The following is a 21,118-nucleotide window of genomic DNA, read 5'->3' on the forward strand; positions in this document are numbered from 1 at the left end:
CTCAGGAGTATACAGGCTGCCAAGGGGTCATATGTCCCTTGTTCTTAGTACTGCCTTTAAGTCCTACCTGGAAGTGTCAAGAATGACTTCAACTCTTATCTTTCTACTGCCATCATTCTAGCAAGACCTGCTGCGCTCTGCTAATGAAGACCTTACAACTCGTATTGAAACTTTACAATCTAATGCCAAGCTTTTAGAAGTACAGATACTGGAAATGCAGAAAGCAAAAGTAAAAGTTGACAAAGAACTGGAAGCTGAAAAACTTCTAAAAGAGCAAAAGATAAAGGTAAATGATGTGTTTTGGGACCATAAAAATTGGAACATGGAATATTTCCTGAATGAATTTAAAGAGAGGTTTTGTGAAAGGTTGCAGTGTTGTTTTTAAAATAATCCAGCTGGTTTGATTTTTTGTTCTTTATAGATCAGATCAGATTAGGATCAAATATCCTATTTTGCCTGACTGTCCTTCTGAAGGGTTATTCTTGCTCTTGAAAGAGCTTCAACAAGGCCATCAGTTAGAGCAGAGCAGAACTTTATGGTTGTATGTTAAGATTTTATTGCCTCTATACATTTTATAATCTTTATGAGTTTTATGTTGTTAGGATGGGTGTCTTTGAAATAACACTCATCCTTGTAATATGCTGATACAGATTTTGTGCTACACACCACAAAATATAACTGTTTTTGAACTCTAAGGGAGCATTTACACCTATTTTCAGGACCACAGCTGTTCTCTAAGAGAACTGGAAGAAATTCAGATTCAGCTTCAGAAGGAAAAGAAACATCTTCAGAAAACTATGCAGGAGCTAGAGCTGGCAAGGAAGGTAGGGTAACATTGCATTACGGTATGTGTTTAGAGCTCCAGTTGTGCTGCATGCTGAATGATAGACCATCCCCACACTGAAGAGCTTAAAAACCATTTGAGGCAAAGGATGAGAGAGTGGAATTTTTTACCCCTTTGTATAGATGGGGAAATACACAAATTATTACTAACCCCTTTTAATTCCAAAAACTGTGAACAAAAATGGGAATTCCAAGTCTTCTGAATCCCAGTCCCATGCCTTAATGGCAAATCTAGCCTTGTTTTTTTGATGGCCAGTCTTTACAAAGTGATGGTCAGAAAAATTATTAAAATTGTCACCATAAGTTGTTTCCATTTTTCACTTTTGGCTAAGAGGTTATTGTTGGTATCTGAGGCCCCAGAGAGGCACTGCATTTCTGGCACTACAAATGCCCTTGTAGCACTACAAAAATCAAGGGGACAGATGTGCGCGTCCACTGTAGTGCTATACAAATGGTGCCAGCACTACAGAAATGTTCCTATTTCAAAAAGAAACTTCTCTGTAGCATTGTTTTGTAGCACCACATGTGCACCTCTCTTAGTCCCCCAACGTCCCACAGTGCTCTGCTCACTAGCTGCCCCCAGGGCAGCAGCTGGCTCCCTGACAGCCTGCTAGGAGTAGAGATGGAGCCTTACTCACTGTCACAGCCCATTGCTGACCCAGGGAAGCAGCATTTCTGCCTGGGAACTGGTGTCGCTCCCCAGTGGTAGAGGGAGTTGTGGCTGCTATAAGGATATTGGATGCCCCAGCAGTGTCAGAGAAACTTGCTGCTGCTGCCCCAAAGACAGCTAGTGCCCCAGCAGCAGCTTTGTGGTGATTTGTAATGTTCCAACTAGGAGGGTTGAACGTGTATGGTCCCCATCTCCTCCTCCGTAGCACTTTATTTTCATAGCGCTACAAAATGCTGTTGCACTTAGTGTACTACAATGAATGTCTGTCCATGGCATCAAAATCTTGATTTGTGAGTACAGGTTCTAGCTGGGGGTGGCAGCAGATAAATATTAATGAACAGCAATTCATTATTGCAGCATCCAGCAGCAAATGTGTTTGTGTGCATCTTTAAATTGGCTGAATAATCTTAAACTGTAGTTTTCTGAGCAATTCCTTAAACCTAAAACCTACAGGACGCACAGAAGAGCACATTGATGGACATGGAAATAGCTGATTATGAGCGATTTGTGAAAGAACTTAATCAAAAGATTACAGATAAAAATAGCAGAATTGAAGACCTTGAGCAAGAGATCAAAATTCAGAAGCAGAAGCAAGAAACCCTGCAGGAAGAAATAAGTGAGTAAAATTGTAATACTTGATATTCATGTATACAGCCAGACATCTCGGATCTAAGACAGGAGAGCAAACAGCTTTTAAAACATCTTTTCTGTACTTCTTGACGTTCTCAGTAGCATCCACAGTAGACGAGAGAGAGAGGCTGCCAAAAAATAGTGGGAAGATGACTTGTCAACATTCCGTTCTTACATTAAATTAGGTAGTCATGTTCATCTTCCACTTGTTTGCTAAGCACTACACTAATAGGGAATACCTTAGTAAACAAACTGCACTTCTTACATAACTAACTTAAGCCTACTGCTGCTGGGTAATGTTTCTGTACTCTCTTTATGAAGCTATGAGAGTCAGAAGACTGCTGGTAAAATCGCATCACATGCAAGAATTAACAAAAAGCAATGTGTTTTAAAATTTTGCCATACATTTACGTTTAGCTCATTTATCTGCAGTGATTGACCTTATGTTGACCTGCTTGTTTGCAACTCTTTTGGAAAGCTTTGATGACGTATTTTTCCCATTTTATAATAAAAGGCCTGTGGAATCTTTTATCCCTTCTCCTCACCTCTGTTTCTTTGCATTAGAGTCCCTTCAGTCATCTGTGCAGCAGTATGAGGAAAGGAACACCAAGATAAAACAACTGCTGGTGAAAACCAAAAAAGAACTAACAGATTCAAAGCTAACTGTAAGTCATGATTTTGCTGCATATGCCACCATATTTAAATCAAATGTTTATAATCTAGTTACAAGTCTAGTTTCTCAAATTAACAAAAGATAAAGTTTTTAAATTAACCTAGATTTTGTTATCTTGCAGGAAAATGAGCATCTGATGCTTCAAGCATCATTAAAAGGAGAGCTAGAAGCAAGTCAGCAGCAAGTGGAAGCCTATAAGGCAAGAAACTATTTATTATTACATGAGTTACACAGTATCAGCTCTACTATACAGCAAGAAAGACTGTGGGCAACAGAAAAGTAAACATGCTGGTACAGAAGAGAGATACCATATTTACTTGAATGTAAGATGAGGTCCACCCCCCCCAGCTCAGCATGGGGAAAAAGGCTCCTCATCTTATTATTACATATGAAGCAGAGTGGGGAGCTCTGACTCTGGCCTTGAGGTCTGTCCCCCCACCCGCCACTTCTCCTCTGTAGCTTTGTCCCCCCACACACACCCTTCCTTCCCCCTTATTGTCAGGCACAGCTCAGCTCAGGTTGGAGTCTCTTCTGGGCACTAAGCACATGGAAACTCCTTTTTTATTTAGCCTGTCAGCAGCACAAACACTGCTGTATTGTCTGCCTGGTGTATCAGCAATGTCAATGCTGCTGCATGGCCAGGCAAGGGCTGAGCTTCCATAGTTGGAGTAACATTTGACAGTAAAGGAGGAGGACAGAGTCAGAGACTTGGGAAGTTATTGGGGAAGGGGCAGAGACTGGGGGGAAGTTTGGAGAGAAGAGGCAGAGAGTGAGGAGCAGGGGAGAAAGAGGCTGAGAGAGTTTGGGAGAGAGGGGCAGAGCCTATTGGGAGTTCAGGAGGGGAGTATAGGTGGCAGGGGAGATTCAATACAATACTCCAATGCTTATCTGGAAAATTATAACAGATTTATAGATTTTCCATGTATAGAATCTAATTATTGGGGGATTTGTCTTGTATTCAGGGTCATCTTATATTCAAGTAAATACAGTAATTGATTTTTCATTGTTCTTGAGGGTTTTTTAGTTCTCACTATCTGCTTCACTTTCTCAAATACTTTATTTAATGTAATACACTAATATTTCTATGTTTAGAGAAACTTTTAATTGATGGTCTTTAAATACCAATGTTTCTGTAGTAGGCGTTTGTTTTGTTATTGTGGTTCCAAAATACATGTATTGGCTGTTGAATAGATATCACTTCATCTCTGTGTTGTTCCCTGTCACAGTTTACTCAAAAAGTAGGACCACTGCCATTCAACTTTAAAATACCCCTCTTTTCGGTGGGATTTACCTGGAGAGGTAAAAGGAGAATAAATTTTATTCTGGAACTGACTCTTCTTTTTCGTAACATCATTTCTTACTGTCATTATGGAGAAACGATGTAGCATATTACTAGAGAGGTCAAATTATTCTTTTAGTTACCAGTTGATTTATTAGGTAGCCAATCCTGATTAAGTAATAAATGTCATAGTTCTAATTGGTAAACTGCAGTGCAGGTCCTTGGTTTGACAAGAACTCTTTCCTAGGCCTCAGTCACTCAGTTTTCAAAGCTCTCCTTCTGAAGTCTTCTCTTCCTTTGAGCAGCCCCAGCATCTCAATGTTACCTTTGCTCTTTCAACCAAGGGAATACCTTTTGTTACAGATTTACAAATATCTCAGTATTTCCTTTCTTCTTTGAAGTTCTAGGTTTTGCTTCATAACCATTTGAGCAAAAGATTATTTTTCACTTTCAGCAACCTGCAGTACAATTGATATTGTTCTCATGGAGCTGTCCAATAGAACTGTGGTCAGTATCCCTGCTAGGAACTGTGCAGATCTTTAGAAAAAGTTTAAAGTGTAAATTGCAGATCAGTGCCTAGCATTTATCTCTGACCACCCATTTGTCCTGCTAAAGATAATTCTTCATTTCTGTGGGAGCACCTGCATTGTGATAGTGGCGTGTCCTAAGTAGGCTGTTTCAGTACACCATTCCAGTTTGTTCCTCCAATTAGGTTGCCAATCTGGAAGTATGCTGGTGAGGTGGCTCCTGGGGGGACATTCATACTGACCATTGTCCAACACATCAAAATTGCAGGTCTTGATTGCAGTTGGAGAGAGACTCTCCCAAAGTGACCTCACCAACTTACCTCTAGGTTGAGATCCTGGAGTGGGTTGCTCTGGAGTAATTACCTCAGTAACTTTTTAAATGAGGTATGACAGGGTACAGAGATTCCATCCTTGGTCTGGCTATGTGAACTGATGGTTTTCCCCTGCCCCTTCTTCCCCTCCCCTATCCCTAAGGGTAGGGATATGATGGAGTGTGCTATACCTGTCATGAGCTGGTAGGTTGAGTTAGCCCTTTATCCTAAGAGAGAACACTGCTGTTTTCATAGAGTCTCAGGAAAGGGCAGAGACAACAGAAATTAAGGGGTAGTTTTCTAGTCTGTATTGTAGCAGGAAAAGTCAGCTGCTGGAAGATAGACAAGCTATGAGCTGATCCTGCATGGATTAAAGATGGGGCTCAACTTGGGAAAAGGCTGCAGGATTTTTGGAGCCTACAGAAGCAGTATGAGAGCTATTGAAGAGGCAACAGGTAAACCCCTGCCACAAAGCAGGGAGTTTCTGAGGCTTAGAGAGCCAGAAAAGCCACTGAAATTGTAATAGAGTTGGAGTTTTGTTGTAGCCATGATGGTTCAGGAAATATATGAGAAAGAAGGGGTTTTGATATAATTTGTTGAGCGACAGGAACCAGGTGTACAGTTGGGAGAGACGTTACACAAGCTTTTGGGCACAAAGTGTCCTTCTTCAGATTACTTTTCAGTTGAGACCTGAAGAAGAGCTGTTTATGCCTAAAAGCTTTTAAAACATCTTTCCCAGTCATACAGTTGGTTCAATACAAATATCACCAAAAAACCCACCTTGTATCTCACATTTGAAACACCTACAGATGAGGTTTGTAAGTGCTGTGGTATGGCCAGTGATAAATCTCTTCCAGTATCACCCACCTGATGAAAAGATGTAGTGAAAGAGAAGATGCAATAAAGTAAAATCCTGTAGTGTCCAGCTCTTATCTAGATTTCTAACTTTTTTTGTCTTCTCATTGCAAAGAGGGTTAGGAAATCTGAAACCCAGGAAAAATATGCAGTTTTAAAATCTACTTTTGGTACTAATTAGACTTGATTTTTAACAAAAAAGACAGACTGTCAGCAGATGCCAGTGTTCGTTTTCATCAGTACAAATTTGAATTACCATTTTTCTGCCAGATGATAAATTTGTGGTTACAGAAAATACAGATTTCACTTAATGATGAGTTTGGGAGGAATGTTATTCATTCTAATTTTTCTTGTATGCATATATTTTCCCCGTGTTTTAAGGAACATTAAAATTAATGCTAAATGTTTTACTGCTCAAATGTGCTCCAGTACATATGCTTCGTGTGTTTCTCCATGCTGTTCTAAAATCAGATTTTATATACATTTTAGTTCTAGTTTTAATGATAGTTGTTTATTTTTAGATTCAGGTGGCTGAACTTGCATCAGAAAAACACAAGGTCCAGGAACATCTGCGGATGTCCGTAGAGCAACATCAACGAATGCTGGGCACTTATCAGCAGAAAATTACTACTTTACAAGAAGAGTGCAGTACAGCAAAGGTATTTTTTTCACAACAAAAATAATAAGTCAGATGAGTTAGGAGAGAAATTTACTTACCTTGCAGTTCTGTCCCTCAATATTTTATCATCGAGCAGGATTCTAACTTCTGGGTCATGGTGCTTTGGCAGATGACTGGCAGGAATTCCCCTTTCTTGTAATGTGATTGACCTTTTCAGAAGGACCAGGGTAGAGTGCGAACCAGGCTTGGTTCTGGTTGTCAGCACCACAATCTATGGAATATAAATGTTGCTGTCCGAACACTCCAGTTGGTGCCTTTCACTGCACTGGAGGTGAAGCTCCCTGAAATAAAAGTCACTTCAAGTTGATCAGCTAGCATGCTCTTGAAGGAGAACGAAAGACAGGAAAATAGCCTCTCAAGCCACAACATCCAACATCTGAAACAGGCAAGGAGGGTGTGACTGAGTGTCCTACAAGGTAATATCTTCAAGAAACGCAAATTTTACAAATTGAATATGCTGCATTTTTCTGAAGATATCGTTTGTGCAGGATTTTCTGGATACCAAACAAAAACTAGCAAGACAGGTGCTAACTTTGTGACAAAACTATGTGAAGAGGTACATGTTAATAGCACATAGCAGGGGTAGGCAACCCTCTGGCATGTGTAGGCATTTTGCTTGCCATGTATGCCTCTGAGCACTCAGCAAGGGAGCTGCAGGGGCTGATCCTTGTTGTGGCAGTGCAGCCTCAGTTCCTTTCCTGCTGTCTGCTCTGAGTTGCTCCTGCACCTGCCACCAGCAGCTAGCCAGGCCAGGGCTCCAGGGACCCTGGTGCAGCTGCTTGCAGTCTACTCACTGCCTGCTGCACGCAGGCTGGGCTCCATGGAGGGCAGCAGGAGCCTGCCCAGAGCCTGGGCCAGCTGTGGCAGGCAGTTGGGAGGCTGCAAGCAGCTGCCAAAAGCTTGTTGCTGGTGGCAGATGCACACATCCTCAGAGTGGATAGCAGGGAAGGGGCTGGGGCTGCACTGCCACAACAAGGATCAAGCCCCTTGCGACTCCCCTGCTGTCCGCCCCTTGTATGCCAACATCTTACGAGTCACAGTTGCAGGTGTTTTTGGCACTCTGCGCAAAAATGTTGCCATCCTTTCGTGTGTAGCATAAAAGCAAAGAGGAATTTGATTCTTTTTGCAGTATAAAATGTAGTCAGATGAAAGTAAAAGACTTTCTTGAAAGAAATGGCTACAGCAGGATTACAAAGCATTATCTTCTCTCCCTTGGAAATCAGTTCTGGAGCAGTACACTCCAAAACTGTATTTCTTGCATTTTAGGAAACTAAACTGAGCAATAATTCTGTGTAGATTTATGGCAAGCAGTTCAAGTAGAATCTTTTGAAATAGAAACGTCTATTCCAGATGTGATAGTAGCCTTGCTTCTGATCAAAAGATTGTTGACGTAGCCTTCTAGTTTCAGGCTAATGACATGGAATGCAATAAGATACCCATTTAGACATCATCCTCTTCAATATTCTGCAAACTGTTTTAAAAAAAAAAGTAATTGAGTGGTGCTTGCAAAGGTATTATTCGGTTTCAGATGGAATCCTCGAAGTTATTTGATAATGATAGGCCCATTAAGGTGGAACATCATTTTGGAGAAACATCTTGGTGGCTTCCTAAGTTTCATCTTATCTTTACTAAATCAATAATTTTTAAGTGTTAGTCACTGGGACTGAAGCTTAGTCACTCAGCAAAATTCAATCATTACCATCTGGAAAATGACCTTCAGCCTGAAAAATGTAAGTTCACAGGAATGGCATGATGAAGTCTTTTTTTGAAGTATCCTTGTCAGGTCAACATTAACGTTCCATTGTACAAGTGACTTATTAATTGGAGGTTTCAGAAATGTCAGAATGCATGAAACTGACAGGGAGCTGGAGATATGCCGTTCTATCTTTGATTAGTTCGTGATGGTTTAAAAAAGATGCCAGATATTCCTGAAAGTAAGTGAGTTTTTTACTTTCACCTGCCTAAGTCTAGTAAAGCAATTTCTGTGTAGAAGAAGTAATGGAATTCATATGGACCTTATTGCATCAGGTTTAAAGCTGTAGATCCTGCTGGTAGATGACCTGTCTAGCTGTTAGAAAAGTTCATTCAAGCTGCTAATGAATCAGTCATCAGGGAGAAGTCTTATGAAGCCAGTCCTACAGGAGTGTAACTGGTTTGCCTCTAGAAGGATTTGGAATTTTGTATGTGCCAAATTTCTTTGGTGTGAGAGTCTACAGATGTTACCCTTCCACATCTCTACATGTTGTGGGTAATAGCATCATGGCACTGCAGTAAGCCATCCTGGATAAAAATCTACGCTAACGTGGTTCACTGCTGTGTGGCTTTGTTGGATGTCATATGTGCAAAAAATGGGCATTGAGGAATGGCCAACAGAAAAGGAAAGCCAATATGAAAGATAAGCCACTAAGAAATTTGCTGCAGAAACAGCAGAGAAAATGAAGATGCATCAAGTGTCCCTCAGACAGTCTTTTAAATACTGTGAGGCTGAAATACTCTTAACTCATGTTCTCCACTGGTAGGAAACATAAAGAATTGGTAAAAGATATTGGTATATTCCAGGAGCCAGAAATCCTGGAGGAATGTCTGATGTGCAGTCCGGTGCAAGTTGGTCCAGCCCCAGAGACTCATGAAGCTAGTAGAATTCTGGAACTCTGGAGGGACATTCCCACTGACTTTGGCACCTAATCTGTGGAGGGCTTGGTTGATTTATGGAATAGCACACCTGAAGTCTGCCAAAGAGACAGTGGCACACGGGCATCTACTCCTCCTGTGGCAATGGTGGCATAGTTCTCCCCCATATCTAGGGGAGCTGATGCAGCTGAAGTGGTATGACACAACCGGGTCTCATCCCATGCTGAATCCAACTAATTGTGGCATAGATCCTTCTTGAAGGACATGGCATGGCAGTTCTGGGAAAAAAAAGCATTTTAATCTCTACTGCCATTGCATCTGCAAAGTGCCCTCCGGTAGAATTGGTCTTGGTGGTGAATGGTATGGTTAATGCAAGTGTTCGCCACCTGTAAATAGTCTTTTATGGTCTGCTGAGACAAGTTTGCCATCTACTTTGCAGACAAAATCTCCCTTATTCAGTACAGCTTGGGCACCGCTACTTTTTCTTGCGGAGTCAGAATTCAGGGTTGGGATCTGTCTTGTCCAGCTTATATGGATTGGTTCCAATTGGTGTCACCATCTGATGCAAAGTATGTGCTCAGGGGATGCAGGTGACCAGCGGTGAAGGGGACCCATGTCTGTGCTGGCTTGCACAAGTCTGTTGAGGGAACTGGGGCTGCTGCTAGAAGGGCTTGCGAGTGCTTCCTTTCTTCAGGAGGTGTCAGGTTACCAGATATTCTTAAGCCTGTGGTTGTCTGGCCCTAACCCTAGAAATTGTTGCTTGATACCTTCACCCTGTCTCCAATCTATCCTTTTTTGAGGAAGGTCATTGAACCTTCAGGAAGGTCCAACAGCTTCAGACGCATCTGGATGTTATTCCTAGACCCCTCAGTCTGGCTTTCACCCCAAATATAGCAGAGACTGTGCCTGTGGCATTGGTTGATGCACTTCACTTAGATATTGATGGGAAATTGTACCCTGCTGCTCTTGCTAGATCTTTCAGTGGCTTTTGGTACATGATGATGGTTACATGACCTAGTGGGTATTTATGGTATCTTGTTAATCAGTTCTGCTCTTTCCTAGCAGGAAAGTCTTAGAGGGTGGTGATAGGTGAGAGCTTGTTGTTCCCTAGGATTCCATCCTACTGTTCAACATATATATGAAGCTGCTGAGTAAAATTATGCAGAGATATGGAGCAAGGTGCCATCAGTATCCTGATGACACACAGCTCTATCTTTCCCTTTTGACCTGGAGTCCGCAGTCTGTGTCCTTTTCCAGTGTCTGACTACATTTGGAGATTGGATGCAGGTGAACCAATTGAAGCTGAATCCAGAGGTGATTATGGTGGACAGTCTACATGGCTGGGGGAGTGGCAGGTGGAATTGCTATGTTCTCTTAGTTGAGGCTTTTTTAACCAAAATTTTATTAAATTTAGCTTCCCCTTGTCCTTCTTCAGTTTCTCAGCCTTGGGGTGGACAATGAGATCCTGTGCTGTACCTGGATTATCAAGTGGTAGTAGCAGCCAGGAATGCCTTTCACCAGTTTCATCTGGAGAGAAGGCTACAACCCTTTCTTTCTAATTTGGCCACAGTCATCCATGCCTTCATAATCTTGAAGCTAGACTACTACAATGTAGGGCTGCAGCAGCTCACCATTTGACTGGGGTTGAACATAACTCTGGTGCTTCAGTGGCTCGCCAGGCAAAATTCAAGGTGATGATTTGACTTATAAGGCCTTAAGTAGTCTGAAGGCTACAGGCCTAAAGGGGAACACCTTGTCTTTTATGCCCTTTGTGATCCCTGAGGTTAGCCAAGAGCCACCTCTTGTGCGGACCATGAATCCATCAAGTTTGCCTGGCAGAAATGTGGGAGGTCATCTGTGTAGTCCCTCATTTCTGGAACCTCTTCCGCCTTAAGGCTCATCAGAGCCTGAGTTTTGACATCTTTTAGAAATGGTGCAAGACGTTCCTGTTTGACCAGGAATTTAGTAGATGAAGCAAAACTGGGGTATTGTGTTTGGTGGGGGTGTTCTGAAGGTTACCTTAATAATCTACTGGCTAGAGAACAAAATAAATTACTTTGTTTCTCCCATTTTTTAGCAAGTTATTTTGCTCTCATCTGTAAGCTGCCCTGAGCCTTTGTCAGGAAAGGCAGCCTACAAGTGTAATATGTAATAAATAATCAAATAAATACTTCTTCCACAAAAGCTTCACCACCAGCTGCAGTAAAGGAGAGACTGACTGGAATGCTCAAAGTGTTTGTACTCAGCAGAGGATGGTGTGTCACATGCACTAAAGGGACCTGTGCTGCCATCAAGAGATTTAAAAATATTAGATTAAATTTCCATAGTTGCAGGCTTCTGCTAGGACCTGTGAATGAAAATCTTGCTCACGTGGTATCTTAAGAGAAAGAACATGTACAACACTAAGCACTGGATAAGCGGTGCTTGTCAGATTAGTGATTTTTTTTCCTGCTGCATGATACATGAAGATGAAGCTACCTTGTTAAATTTTATCAACAAAAATTGAATGCCTTTGTTAAGTGACTGTAATAGCAAAATGACAAAACAAAGTGTACCTTTACAAAGACAAAAATGTGTATTTTTCTCTTATTAAAAACAAAACATTAGCATAATTTTAATTGAAGATAAAAGTCTGCTATACTGAAAGAATGACTAACTTGAAAGCTATGTGTTAAGAATGAAAAAAAAGTCTGTTACATCCATATTTGCCTGCCTTGAGCTTGCTATTTTTAATAATTCAAATTTTTAAAGGACTTTGATTATGACTGTTTGTAGTACTTGGCCTCTTGAAGGCTCAAATCAAGTGTAGGATCTGTTCTTATTAGTTTAATTAGCTGTAATTGTAGGAATCTGACAGAATTGTGCATTTGTAAGCTATCTGACAAACTGTTGTGACTAACCTTAATACCTTTGTACCAAAAGGTTTTTGCCTACCGGTTATAAAATATTACATTCTAAGTGAACCAGCTCTCACATGATGTATTAGTCATTTTAATTCCCCATCCATCAAAACAAAAAAGAAATGCAACGAGTACTTTACTATTTTTTGATCTATAATGTAAGATGCATATAAATCCAAAAGCCAGAGATATTTGGTTTTAGAGCAGTAAGTGGATATTAGTCAGTTCCATAATTATGTAGGTTTTACTTTTTTACATTGTAGGCAGAACTCGCTGCTGTTACTTCTGAATTTGAAAGTTACAAAGTCCGTGTTCATAACGTTTTAAAGCAACAAAAGAATAAGTCTGCTTCTCAAACTGCAACTGAGGGAGCCAAGCAAGAAAGGTAAACATTTATATTTATTAATTCTCCCTAATCAAACATTAGTCAGATCAAACAAGTGGCATTTCTGGTATATTACACTTCTGTCTTATGCTTGCTTATATAAAAGGGCAGGGGTTTGGAAGTCTTCTGTAGTCTACTACATTTTTTAGTAGAAATATTTATCTTCGTGAGGATTCTTGTTTAGTTTTTTTGAGAACCATCTTACTTTAGCCTTAGAATGTTTTAATTAAGGGTTAACAGTTTACTCAGACAAAACCAAAAGGATGCAATTAACTTCTGTATCCCATTTCAGTCCAAATATTTTTACTGCTTTGAGTGTTAAAAGTAATATCTAAGAGCACGCTTTGAAGACAGGAATCTTTATGCTTAAGTTGCATCCATCATATGAAAAAACTCCAAGTTGCTACAGTAATATAAATGATAATATAAAGTTGGCAAGGTTATTTTGTTTGTATAAGGTCTTTCATATGACCAAAAATCATTAGAAAGGAAGGCAGAATGGAAATAACAATGTGATTGTCAGGAAAATTCAAGGACTGGTCTAAAATCTGAATCCAAATCTCTTTGTGTTTCATGTTGCTCCTTTTGGAAAGCTAGAGTTAGGGCTCCTAGTGAAGACACTCAGCAGAACAGCATGCCTGTGTGTTGGGGGTGGAGGGTATACATCTTTTAAGGCTTGTTTTTCTGAGTTTTAAGACCCCAACCATATGTGCAGATAGAAGTGCAATGGGATCTGAAGCATGATCCATGCAGTCACACTTCCTGCCGTGCCACAAATGGATGTGCATGTTGTCTGACTAAGGTTACAGTATTCTAACTGAGGTCTTTTAGCATGTCTTTCCTATCATTTAGGCTAGGGACAGAAGTTGTACACAAACCCCTTTAAGTGATCACTCAGAAATTGGTTCAGATCTGTAACACAACAGAAGTTCACTGCACTTAAACCACTTTCAAAATGGCTGAAACTGGTTTAAAATAAACCTAGTTAGATGTAGTATCACACCAAACTGATTTAGGACAAACTGGTTTATGGAACCCCTTCCCAGTTCCAGTTAACTCACAGTCCTCCAGCTTCCCAGGATGCTTTACAGCCCTGAGCTGTACTGTCTGCTCCAGTGGCGCAAGGTTCGCTCCACCCCTCTACTCCCAGAGCACTATCACTGCTCCAGACCGGGCCACACCCGGGTCAGATAAGCATGCTGGGGTTGGGAGGATTCAAACCCCTCCCCCACCCACATGGGACCCCAGCCAGGGTTTAAACCACCTCCCCCATCATACTCAGCAGGCCAGATGGAGCCTGGTCATGCCTCCCTCCAGAGCTGACCCGACCAGGGTGCGGGGACTGGGGCAAGTCAGCCCATGTGGGGCCCTGCCCCTGCTCCAATTTGGGCCCTGGACCTGGAGAAGCTGCTGCCACCTATGGTGCGGTGGGTAGTGAGCAGCTGGACGTGGAGCCATTGCTCCATACCGATGCTGCTCCGCCCCTGCCCCGGTCTGCAGGGTCCGCCAAAGTGTGGGGCCCAGGGTGATTGCCCTGATTCACACCCCCCCAGGCATGGCCCTGCCTCCCTCCACTCGCCCTCCCCACCAGCTTGAGCAGGGAGTGGGAAAAAGCCTCAGAGGGCTTATTTCTCAGCTTTCCTCCTTTTTGTTTGACAGTGGCCTGCAGGCTGGGAGGTGTTCTCTAGCTCCCCCCAGCTTCTGGCCTGGATCACCACATGCATGTGATTGCATTTCTAGAATCAGAAGTCAATGTCTGTTTACACAGCTTAGGTTAACCTATGAAGAATGAATCTATTCAACCTTGGGCTTTTTGACTCTCTGTATCTAGCCTTAATGCAGGGGTGTGCAATTATTTTGGGCGGAGGGCCGTTTAACAAGTTTTGACAAGCTGTCGAGGGCCGCATAGGTAGTCCTGCCTCTTGACAGTTGTCCTGCCCCGTGGTTGCCACATTGGGACCAGAAGTCCTGCCCCCTAACCGCTGACCTTTGCCACAGGAAGTCCCTCCCCTAGCTGTGTCCCCCCCCTCCCCCCATACTCCTTTTGGGAGTTGGGGTTAGTATCTTAGAACCAGAAAAAAACAAATCGTACACTAGAATTCAAACTCCTACTATAATATATTTTAATTTTATTACAAGAAATACTTGTCATGACTTGTGATTGTATACTGTATATAGAAGGGATTGCATAATAACTCAAAAATAAAGTTTCACTCTTTTATATTGTGTGTATGTGTATAGTGGGGTGTGGGAGTATCTGGGGCGGTTATGAGAGGGTGTTGCTGTGTAGGAGGGTGTAGGATATGTTGGGGTGCATGTATATGTTGATGGGGGTTGTGGGGTCAGGGTGTGGGTGTGAGGGGGAGGGAGGGGGGTGTAGGTACCTTCCACACACTCCCCCCATGATGTGCAGCTCCCACTGCCTGCCATCAGCAGCAGGTGAGATCAGGGTGCTCATGCCCAGTGCAGGTATGGCTCTGGCCAGCGCTGCATGGGTGGAAGGCGTGGAGCCTGCCCTATCACTGGGGCTCTGCATTACGTGCCTGCTGCTGCAGCACTTGCAGTGGGGGAAACCCCACACTGGAGCCTTCTGCCTCCCTTGTGCCCTGCTGCACTGGTCCCCGCACTTCACTGGGAGTGGAGGGAGCCCCACCTCCTGCTTCCCTGTGCAGTCCAGTACAGGGCTTCCCCACTGCAAGTGTGGAGCTGTAGCACGCAATGCAGAGACCCTGCGATAGAGGCGGCCAGCACTGCACTGGGAGCAGGGACACCCCACGCAGCCTGCCTGGCCGTTTCTATCGCAGGGGCTCTGCATTGCATGCCTGCAGCTCCACTGTTCCCTGCTGCAAGCCCTGTGCTGGACTCTGTGTGGAAGCAGGAGGTGGGGCTCCTTCCACTCCCAGCAGCATGTGGGGACCCACGTCGCAGGGGGCAGGGGGGGCAGTAGGCTCCAGTGTGGGGCTTCTCCCGCTGCAAGTGTTGGAGTTGCAGGCGTGCAGCACAGACCCTCAGCAATAGGGAGGGCAGGCTCCACTCCCCGCACAGCGTTGGCCAGAGCTGCAACCCACCAGGTGCTTATGCCAGGCACAAGCACCTTGACCTCCCTGCCTGCTGCTATTGCCTGCAGCAGGGGCTGCACACCATGAGGGGAGTGTGGTGGGGTCCATACACCCCCAACCCTCACACCCACACCTACACCCTACGCCCACATGAACTCCACGCTCCCACTGCCCCTCTGAGTCCTAGCTCTGTGCTGTGCTCCCACTTCCGCCCAGCTGCAATTCCACCCCCCACCCCACCAGCGCCACCGCTTCCCTACCTGCTGCCCTGAGCGAGCAGGCTCTGGCTACAGCAGGAGCCCTGCCCGGAAGCTGCTGGCTGGGCAGAGCCCCTCCACCCACAAGAGTGGGAGCGAGGCACAATAGAGTATGTTGGGGGCTTGTACGTGTGGGCGCTTCACTCTCACCCTTGTGGGCAGAAGGACTGGGCAGGATGCAATTAGTTGGGGGGGCACTGTGGCCCAGATGAAAGTGCCTGGCTGACCAGATCCAGCCCACAGGCTGTATTTTGCCTACCCCTGCCTTAGTGTAATGAAAGAAATTAATTCAGCTCTGATAAGTTGCCCATACTACTATGATATTTAGAAGTCCTGAAATATAATGATGTGTACACTTTTTTTTTTTCCTTTAGAGAACGTTTGGAAATGATGATGAACCAATTAAAAGCCAAGTTGCAAGATACTCAGAATAATTTACAAATCAATGCAGCTGAACTCCAAGCATTGCAGTCTGAACATGACACCCTACTGGAAAGACATAATAAAATGCTGCAGGAGACGGTCGCAAAAGAGGCAGAACTCCGAGAAAAGTAAGATTCTCAAATGATCAGATACAGTGTATCACTAGACATGCAGCTAGTGCCAAATCGTTCTTTACTTGAGCTGATGAATTTATAAAAATGATTTAATTGTATGTGGGAAGTCAGAGGAATATAGCAAAAAGGCTGCTAGCTACTTGCCAGTCTTCTGGAGCTTCTGCTCTGGGAACTGGATGGGAGCAAGCTGGGAATTTTAAATCTCTACATTTTTGTAAGATTATCTTTCTTTGAAGCTCACTATATATCTAAGTTCTGTGTACTCTTAAAATGTAATTATTCCAACAGAGTATATATTTATTTATTACTTTTATATCCTGCCCCATCCAAAAGGCTCAGAGAGGCTTATAATAAACAACTCAAAGAAAAGATTCCCCATACAGTGCTCAAAGCTCATGAAGTTCAGTGCTTCTTCCCCAGCCGTCCTTCAGCCACTGCCTCCCTGCCCAAACCTCCACCCAAGTGAACCCTCCTGATAATCCCAACCATAGAATCATAGAAAATTAGGGTTGGAAGGGAGCTCAGGAGGTCTTCGAGTCCAATCCTGTGCTCAAGGCAGGACCATCCCCAACTAGATCATCCCATCCAAACCTTTGTCTGTCTGGGTTTTGAAAACCTCCAGGGATGGTGGTTCCACTACCTCTCTGGATAACCTGTTCCAGTGTTTTACTACCCTCCTTGTAAGAAAATTCTTCCTAATATCTAACCTAAACTTCCGTTGCTGCAGCTTGAGACTGTTGCTCCATCTGACACCACTAAGAACAGTCTAGCTCCATCCTCTTCACGTAGTTAAAGGCTGCTATTAAATCCTCCCCCAGCCTTTCCTCAGAAGTAATGTGCGTCAGCCCCTCACCATTTTTGTTGCCCTCTGCTGGACTCTCCAATTTGTCCACATCCTTTCTGTAATGGGGGACCCAAAACTGAACACAGTGCTCCAGATGTGACCTCACCAGTGCTGAACAGAAGGGAATAATCACTTCCCTTGAGCTACCTGCAACACAACTACCAGTGCAGCCCAGTATGCCATTAGCCTTCTTGGCAACAAGGGCACACTGCTGGCTCATGTTCAACTTATTGTCTACTGTAACCCCACAGGTCCTTTTCTGCAGAGCTGCTGCCCAGCCAGTCAGCTCCCAGCCTGTACTGGTGCATGGGATTGACTTTGCACTTGTCCTTGTTGAGTATCATGAGATTCCGTTTGACCCAATCCTCCAATTTGTCTAGGTCACTTGGCATCCTAGCCCTACCCGCCAATGTCCCCCCCCGGCTTGATGTCATCCGCAAACTTGCTAAGGGTGCGTTCCATCCCATTATCCAGGTTGTTGATGAAGACATTGAACAAAACCAGCCCCAGAACCAACCCCTGGGGCACTTCACTTGATACCAGCTGCCAATTAGACATCGAACCATCCATTACTACTCTCTGAGCCCGATGCTCCATCCAGTTTTCTATCGACCTTACAGTCCGTTCATCCAATGCAGACTCCCTTAGCTTGCGTGTAAGAATGTTGTAGGAGACTATCAAAAGCCTTCCTAAAATCAAGGTACACCACATCTGCCAGTCTTTCTGCATCCACAAAGCCAGGCATCTAGTCAGAGAAGGAAATTGGGTTGGTCAGGCATGACTTGCCCCTGGTGAATCCATGCTTACTGTTCCTAATTGCCTTTCTCCTCCAAGTGCTTAGAAATAGATTCCTGGAGGATCTACTCCATGATTTTTCCAGGGACTGAGGTGAGGCTGCCAGTCTATAGTTCCCTGGATCCCTCCTTCTTCTCTTTCTTAAATATGGGCACTGTGTTTGCCCTTTTCCCGTCACCCAGGACCTCTTCTGATCACTCTGAGTTTTCAAAGATGATGGCCAATGGCTCTGCAGTCACATCAGCCAATTTCCTCAACACCCTCCGGTGCATCCCATCCAATCCCATGGACTTGTACATGTCCAGCTTTCCTAAGTAGTCCCTAACCTGTTCTTTCAGCACTGAGAGCTGTTCACCTCTTCCCCAAACTGTGCTTCCTGGTGCAGTAGTTGGGGAGCTGCCATTGCTTGTGAAGACGGAGGCAAAAACGGCATTGAGTACTTCAGTCTTTTCTGCATCCTCTGTCACAAGGTTGCCTCCCCCATTCAGTAAGGGACCCACACTTTCCCTAATCCTCCTCTTGCTACCAACATACTTGTAGAAACCCTTCTTGTTATGCTTTACATCCCTTGCTAGCTGCAACTCCAGTTGCTCTTTGGCCTTCCTGACTTCATCCCTGCATGCTCGAGCAATACTTTCATATTCTTCCCTAGTTATTTGACCAACTTTCCACTTCTTATAAACTTCCTTTTTGTGATTTACTGAAGCCAAGCTGATCTTCTGCCATGCTTGCTAGTCTTCCTGCACATAGGGATGGTTTGTTCCTGCACTCCTCAGTAAGGCTTCTTTGAAGTGCAGCCAGCTCTCCTGGACTCTTCTCCCCCTCAGTCTGGCTTTCCAAAGGATCCTGCCCATGAGTTTCCTGCGTGAGTTGAAGTCTGCTTTTCTGAACTGTGTCTCCCAACCATCACTTGTATCCAGACTACAAAAACAGGAAAAAAGCTAAAATTTGTAGTTATCACAGTGATAGGAAATCCATCATTGTAATTTCATATCTACCTGGTGCTCTTCATGTGGTAGACAACATTCTAAGCATGTCTTTCCCACAGACCATAGTTTCATTTTTTTTTTCAAAATGAGCATTTTTATTCTAAATATGTCTGATAGTTATATGGGTATCTCTTTACTCTGTAAGGGCACATCCGGATGAGTGCGGTCATGCAGTATGTGGTGCTTACAAACACTGTGCAATATGTGGTGTTGCAAATGTCTGGTGTTCTCCAGGCTGCAGGGGTTTGCTGATCAAGCGTGCACTGCACTGGGTTTTTTTTCCGTGGGATTTTTTTTTTTTGACCTTTGAATGTCCAGGGATCAAAAAAGCTGTGGGAAAAAAGACAGGAGCAATGCCTGCTTGGCCAGTGTGTGCTGCTGAAAAGTGGAGCCGGGCCTGCTGAAGCCATACTCTGCTGCCAACGAGGCTCTGCTTGGCAGAATCACCGTGGGTGCAGCCCCAGGAGGCCTGTAGGGCCCCAGGTAAGGCTGCTGGGGCCAACACAGTGCTGGCCCCAGCCTCTCCTACCTCACCCAAGGTAACTTGCCACACACCAAAGCGTGTATCACACAGGCATTTCCCACGGACAAGTAGTGGTGTCACAAAGTACACCGCCACTGCTTGTCCCTAGGGAACCAAATGTCCACGCACATCTGCGCGCTCTAAGGGACTTGAGCATATATCCTTTCTTACTTTTTTCCTCCCCATGTAGTACGGCCAAACCTCTTTCTAGCCAGACTACAGCATGATCTGCTTTTGGGATGGCTGACTGTCTCCACATTATTCTTTCTGTTCCATGCTCTCCTGACAGTATTTCAGGCACAGAATAAATCTCTCTGCTGGGGCTCTATTCCGTTTGTATCAAAGCAAGAACCTTTCTGTAGTTAAGGTTAATTTTTGTTCAGGGGAATGTAAGGTCAGTTTTTTCCCATCTCTACCTATTTTAATGCTTTGGGTAACGGGCTGGTTTCTTGTCTTTTGTTCAGTCTGGTTAGACCACAGTATTCCAATTGTTAATGCTTCTTTTACACACACACTTTTCAGACTCTGCACAATACAGTCTGAGAACTTAGTCATGAAGTCAGAGCATGTACAGACTATGAATCAGCTCACAGCTCAGAATGAAGCTCTCCGGAACAGCTTCAGAGATCAAGTCCGGCATCTGCAGGAAGAGCATAGGAAGACAGTAGAAACATTGCAGCAGCAGCTGTCCAAGGTAGAGGCCCAGGTCTTCCAACTCAGAAGTGAGCCTAGCACCAGAGGTAAGTTGTGTGTTTTGTACAGTCAGTGCACCCCAAACAACTTTTTTTTTAATACATCTGCATTCATTGTTTCTGTATTAGCTCCATAATACTTGTGCAAATGTCTCAAAATCCTTTAGGTATGTTACCAAGTGGTACCCAAGTACTTTTACATATGAAATGGTAAACACAGGAACCAATACTTTCTGTGAGTTGACTCAGTGTATTCTTCAGTAACACAGAATTGTTTGTTATGGGGAGGAAAGGGAGAAATCATTTGCCTGCTGTTTGGTGCTGTCCCTGCCCATTTTTCTCAGATTTTGGAGAGGCCACTCTACTTTTACTTCCAAAATATGGTTAAGCTGAAGATGGGTGTATAAACAGCTGATGCAACTTCACTGGGCAACTCTGTTGTAGTGCTAGCTCCACACATAAATATAAAATAAGCAACCATTAGTGACATTATAGTATGTAATAAACTTATATTTAGTACATATAAACCAAACCCAAAACATTTGCTTCAGCAGTAATAAATGTGGCATGTGTGCCTGTTTCATAAGAACGTCTTTCTAAATTTAAAACAAACACACACCTTACTTACTTACTTACTGAGTACTTACTGAGGAGTAAAGATACAGAGTAGCCAAAAGACTTAACATCTTGTATGTTCAGTTTTTAAAGTACAGTCATCTTAAATGAATAGTGCCCTATGAAATATTTAGTATTTTGAAAGTTAAAAACTAACCCACAACCTGTATTTTCATCATGTAAAAACAGCCTTCTCCTTTTATACCTTAGCATGTGCATTGGGTAAAAAGGAAGGTGATTTAATGAGCATGTGCTTTGTTTTGACTTCTGCTGGCAAGACTGACCAATTTAGATCGGGGTGGGCAAAGGCCAGACCATGGCGGACTCCATTTCCCAGCAGCCCCTGTGGCAGCCCACACCGGGGCTGTGGCCAGGGGTGAGACGGATAAGGACAGGTGGTGACA

At 43.7% G+C, this 21,118-nt stretch overlaps 1 protein-coding gene across 1 annotated transcript in view; it reads left to right on the forward strand.

Annotated features, from left to right (window-relative positions):
* Positions 1-21,118, forward strand: part of GCC2 (GRIP and coiled-coil domain containing 2) — a 56,977-nt gene that overhangs the window by 22,036 nt on the left and 13,823 nt on the right. The window contains exons 11-19 of the mRNA XM_090021275.1: positions 122-286; positions 720-824; positions 1,967-2,129; positions 2,708-2,808; positions 2,938-3,015; positions 6,310-6,447; positions 12,262-12,383; positions 16,074-16,250; positions 19,930-20,147. Coding sequence (XP_089877401.1) covers positions 122-286; positions 720-824; positions 1,967-2,129; positions 2,708-2,808; positions 2,938-3,015; positions 6,310-6,447; positions 12,262-12,383; positions 16,074-16,250; positions 19,930-20,147 — 1,267 coding nt within the window. The remainder of the gene's footprint in view (positions 1-121; positions 287-719; positions 825-1,966; positions 2,130-2,707; positions 2,809-2,937; positions 3,016-6,309; positions 6,448-12,261; positions 12,384-16,073; positions 16,251-19,929; positions 20,148-21,118) is intronic.

This window comes from Crocodylus siamensis, chromosome 1, assembly GCF_052110815.1.
Source record: "Crocodylus siamensis isolate JL-2025a chromosome 1, ASM5211081v1, whole genome shotgun sequence".
Taxonomy (NCBI): Eukaryota; Metazoa; Chordata; order Crocodylia; family Crocodylidae; genus Crocodylus; species Crocodylus siamensis.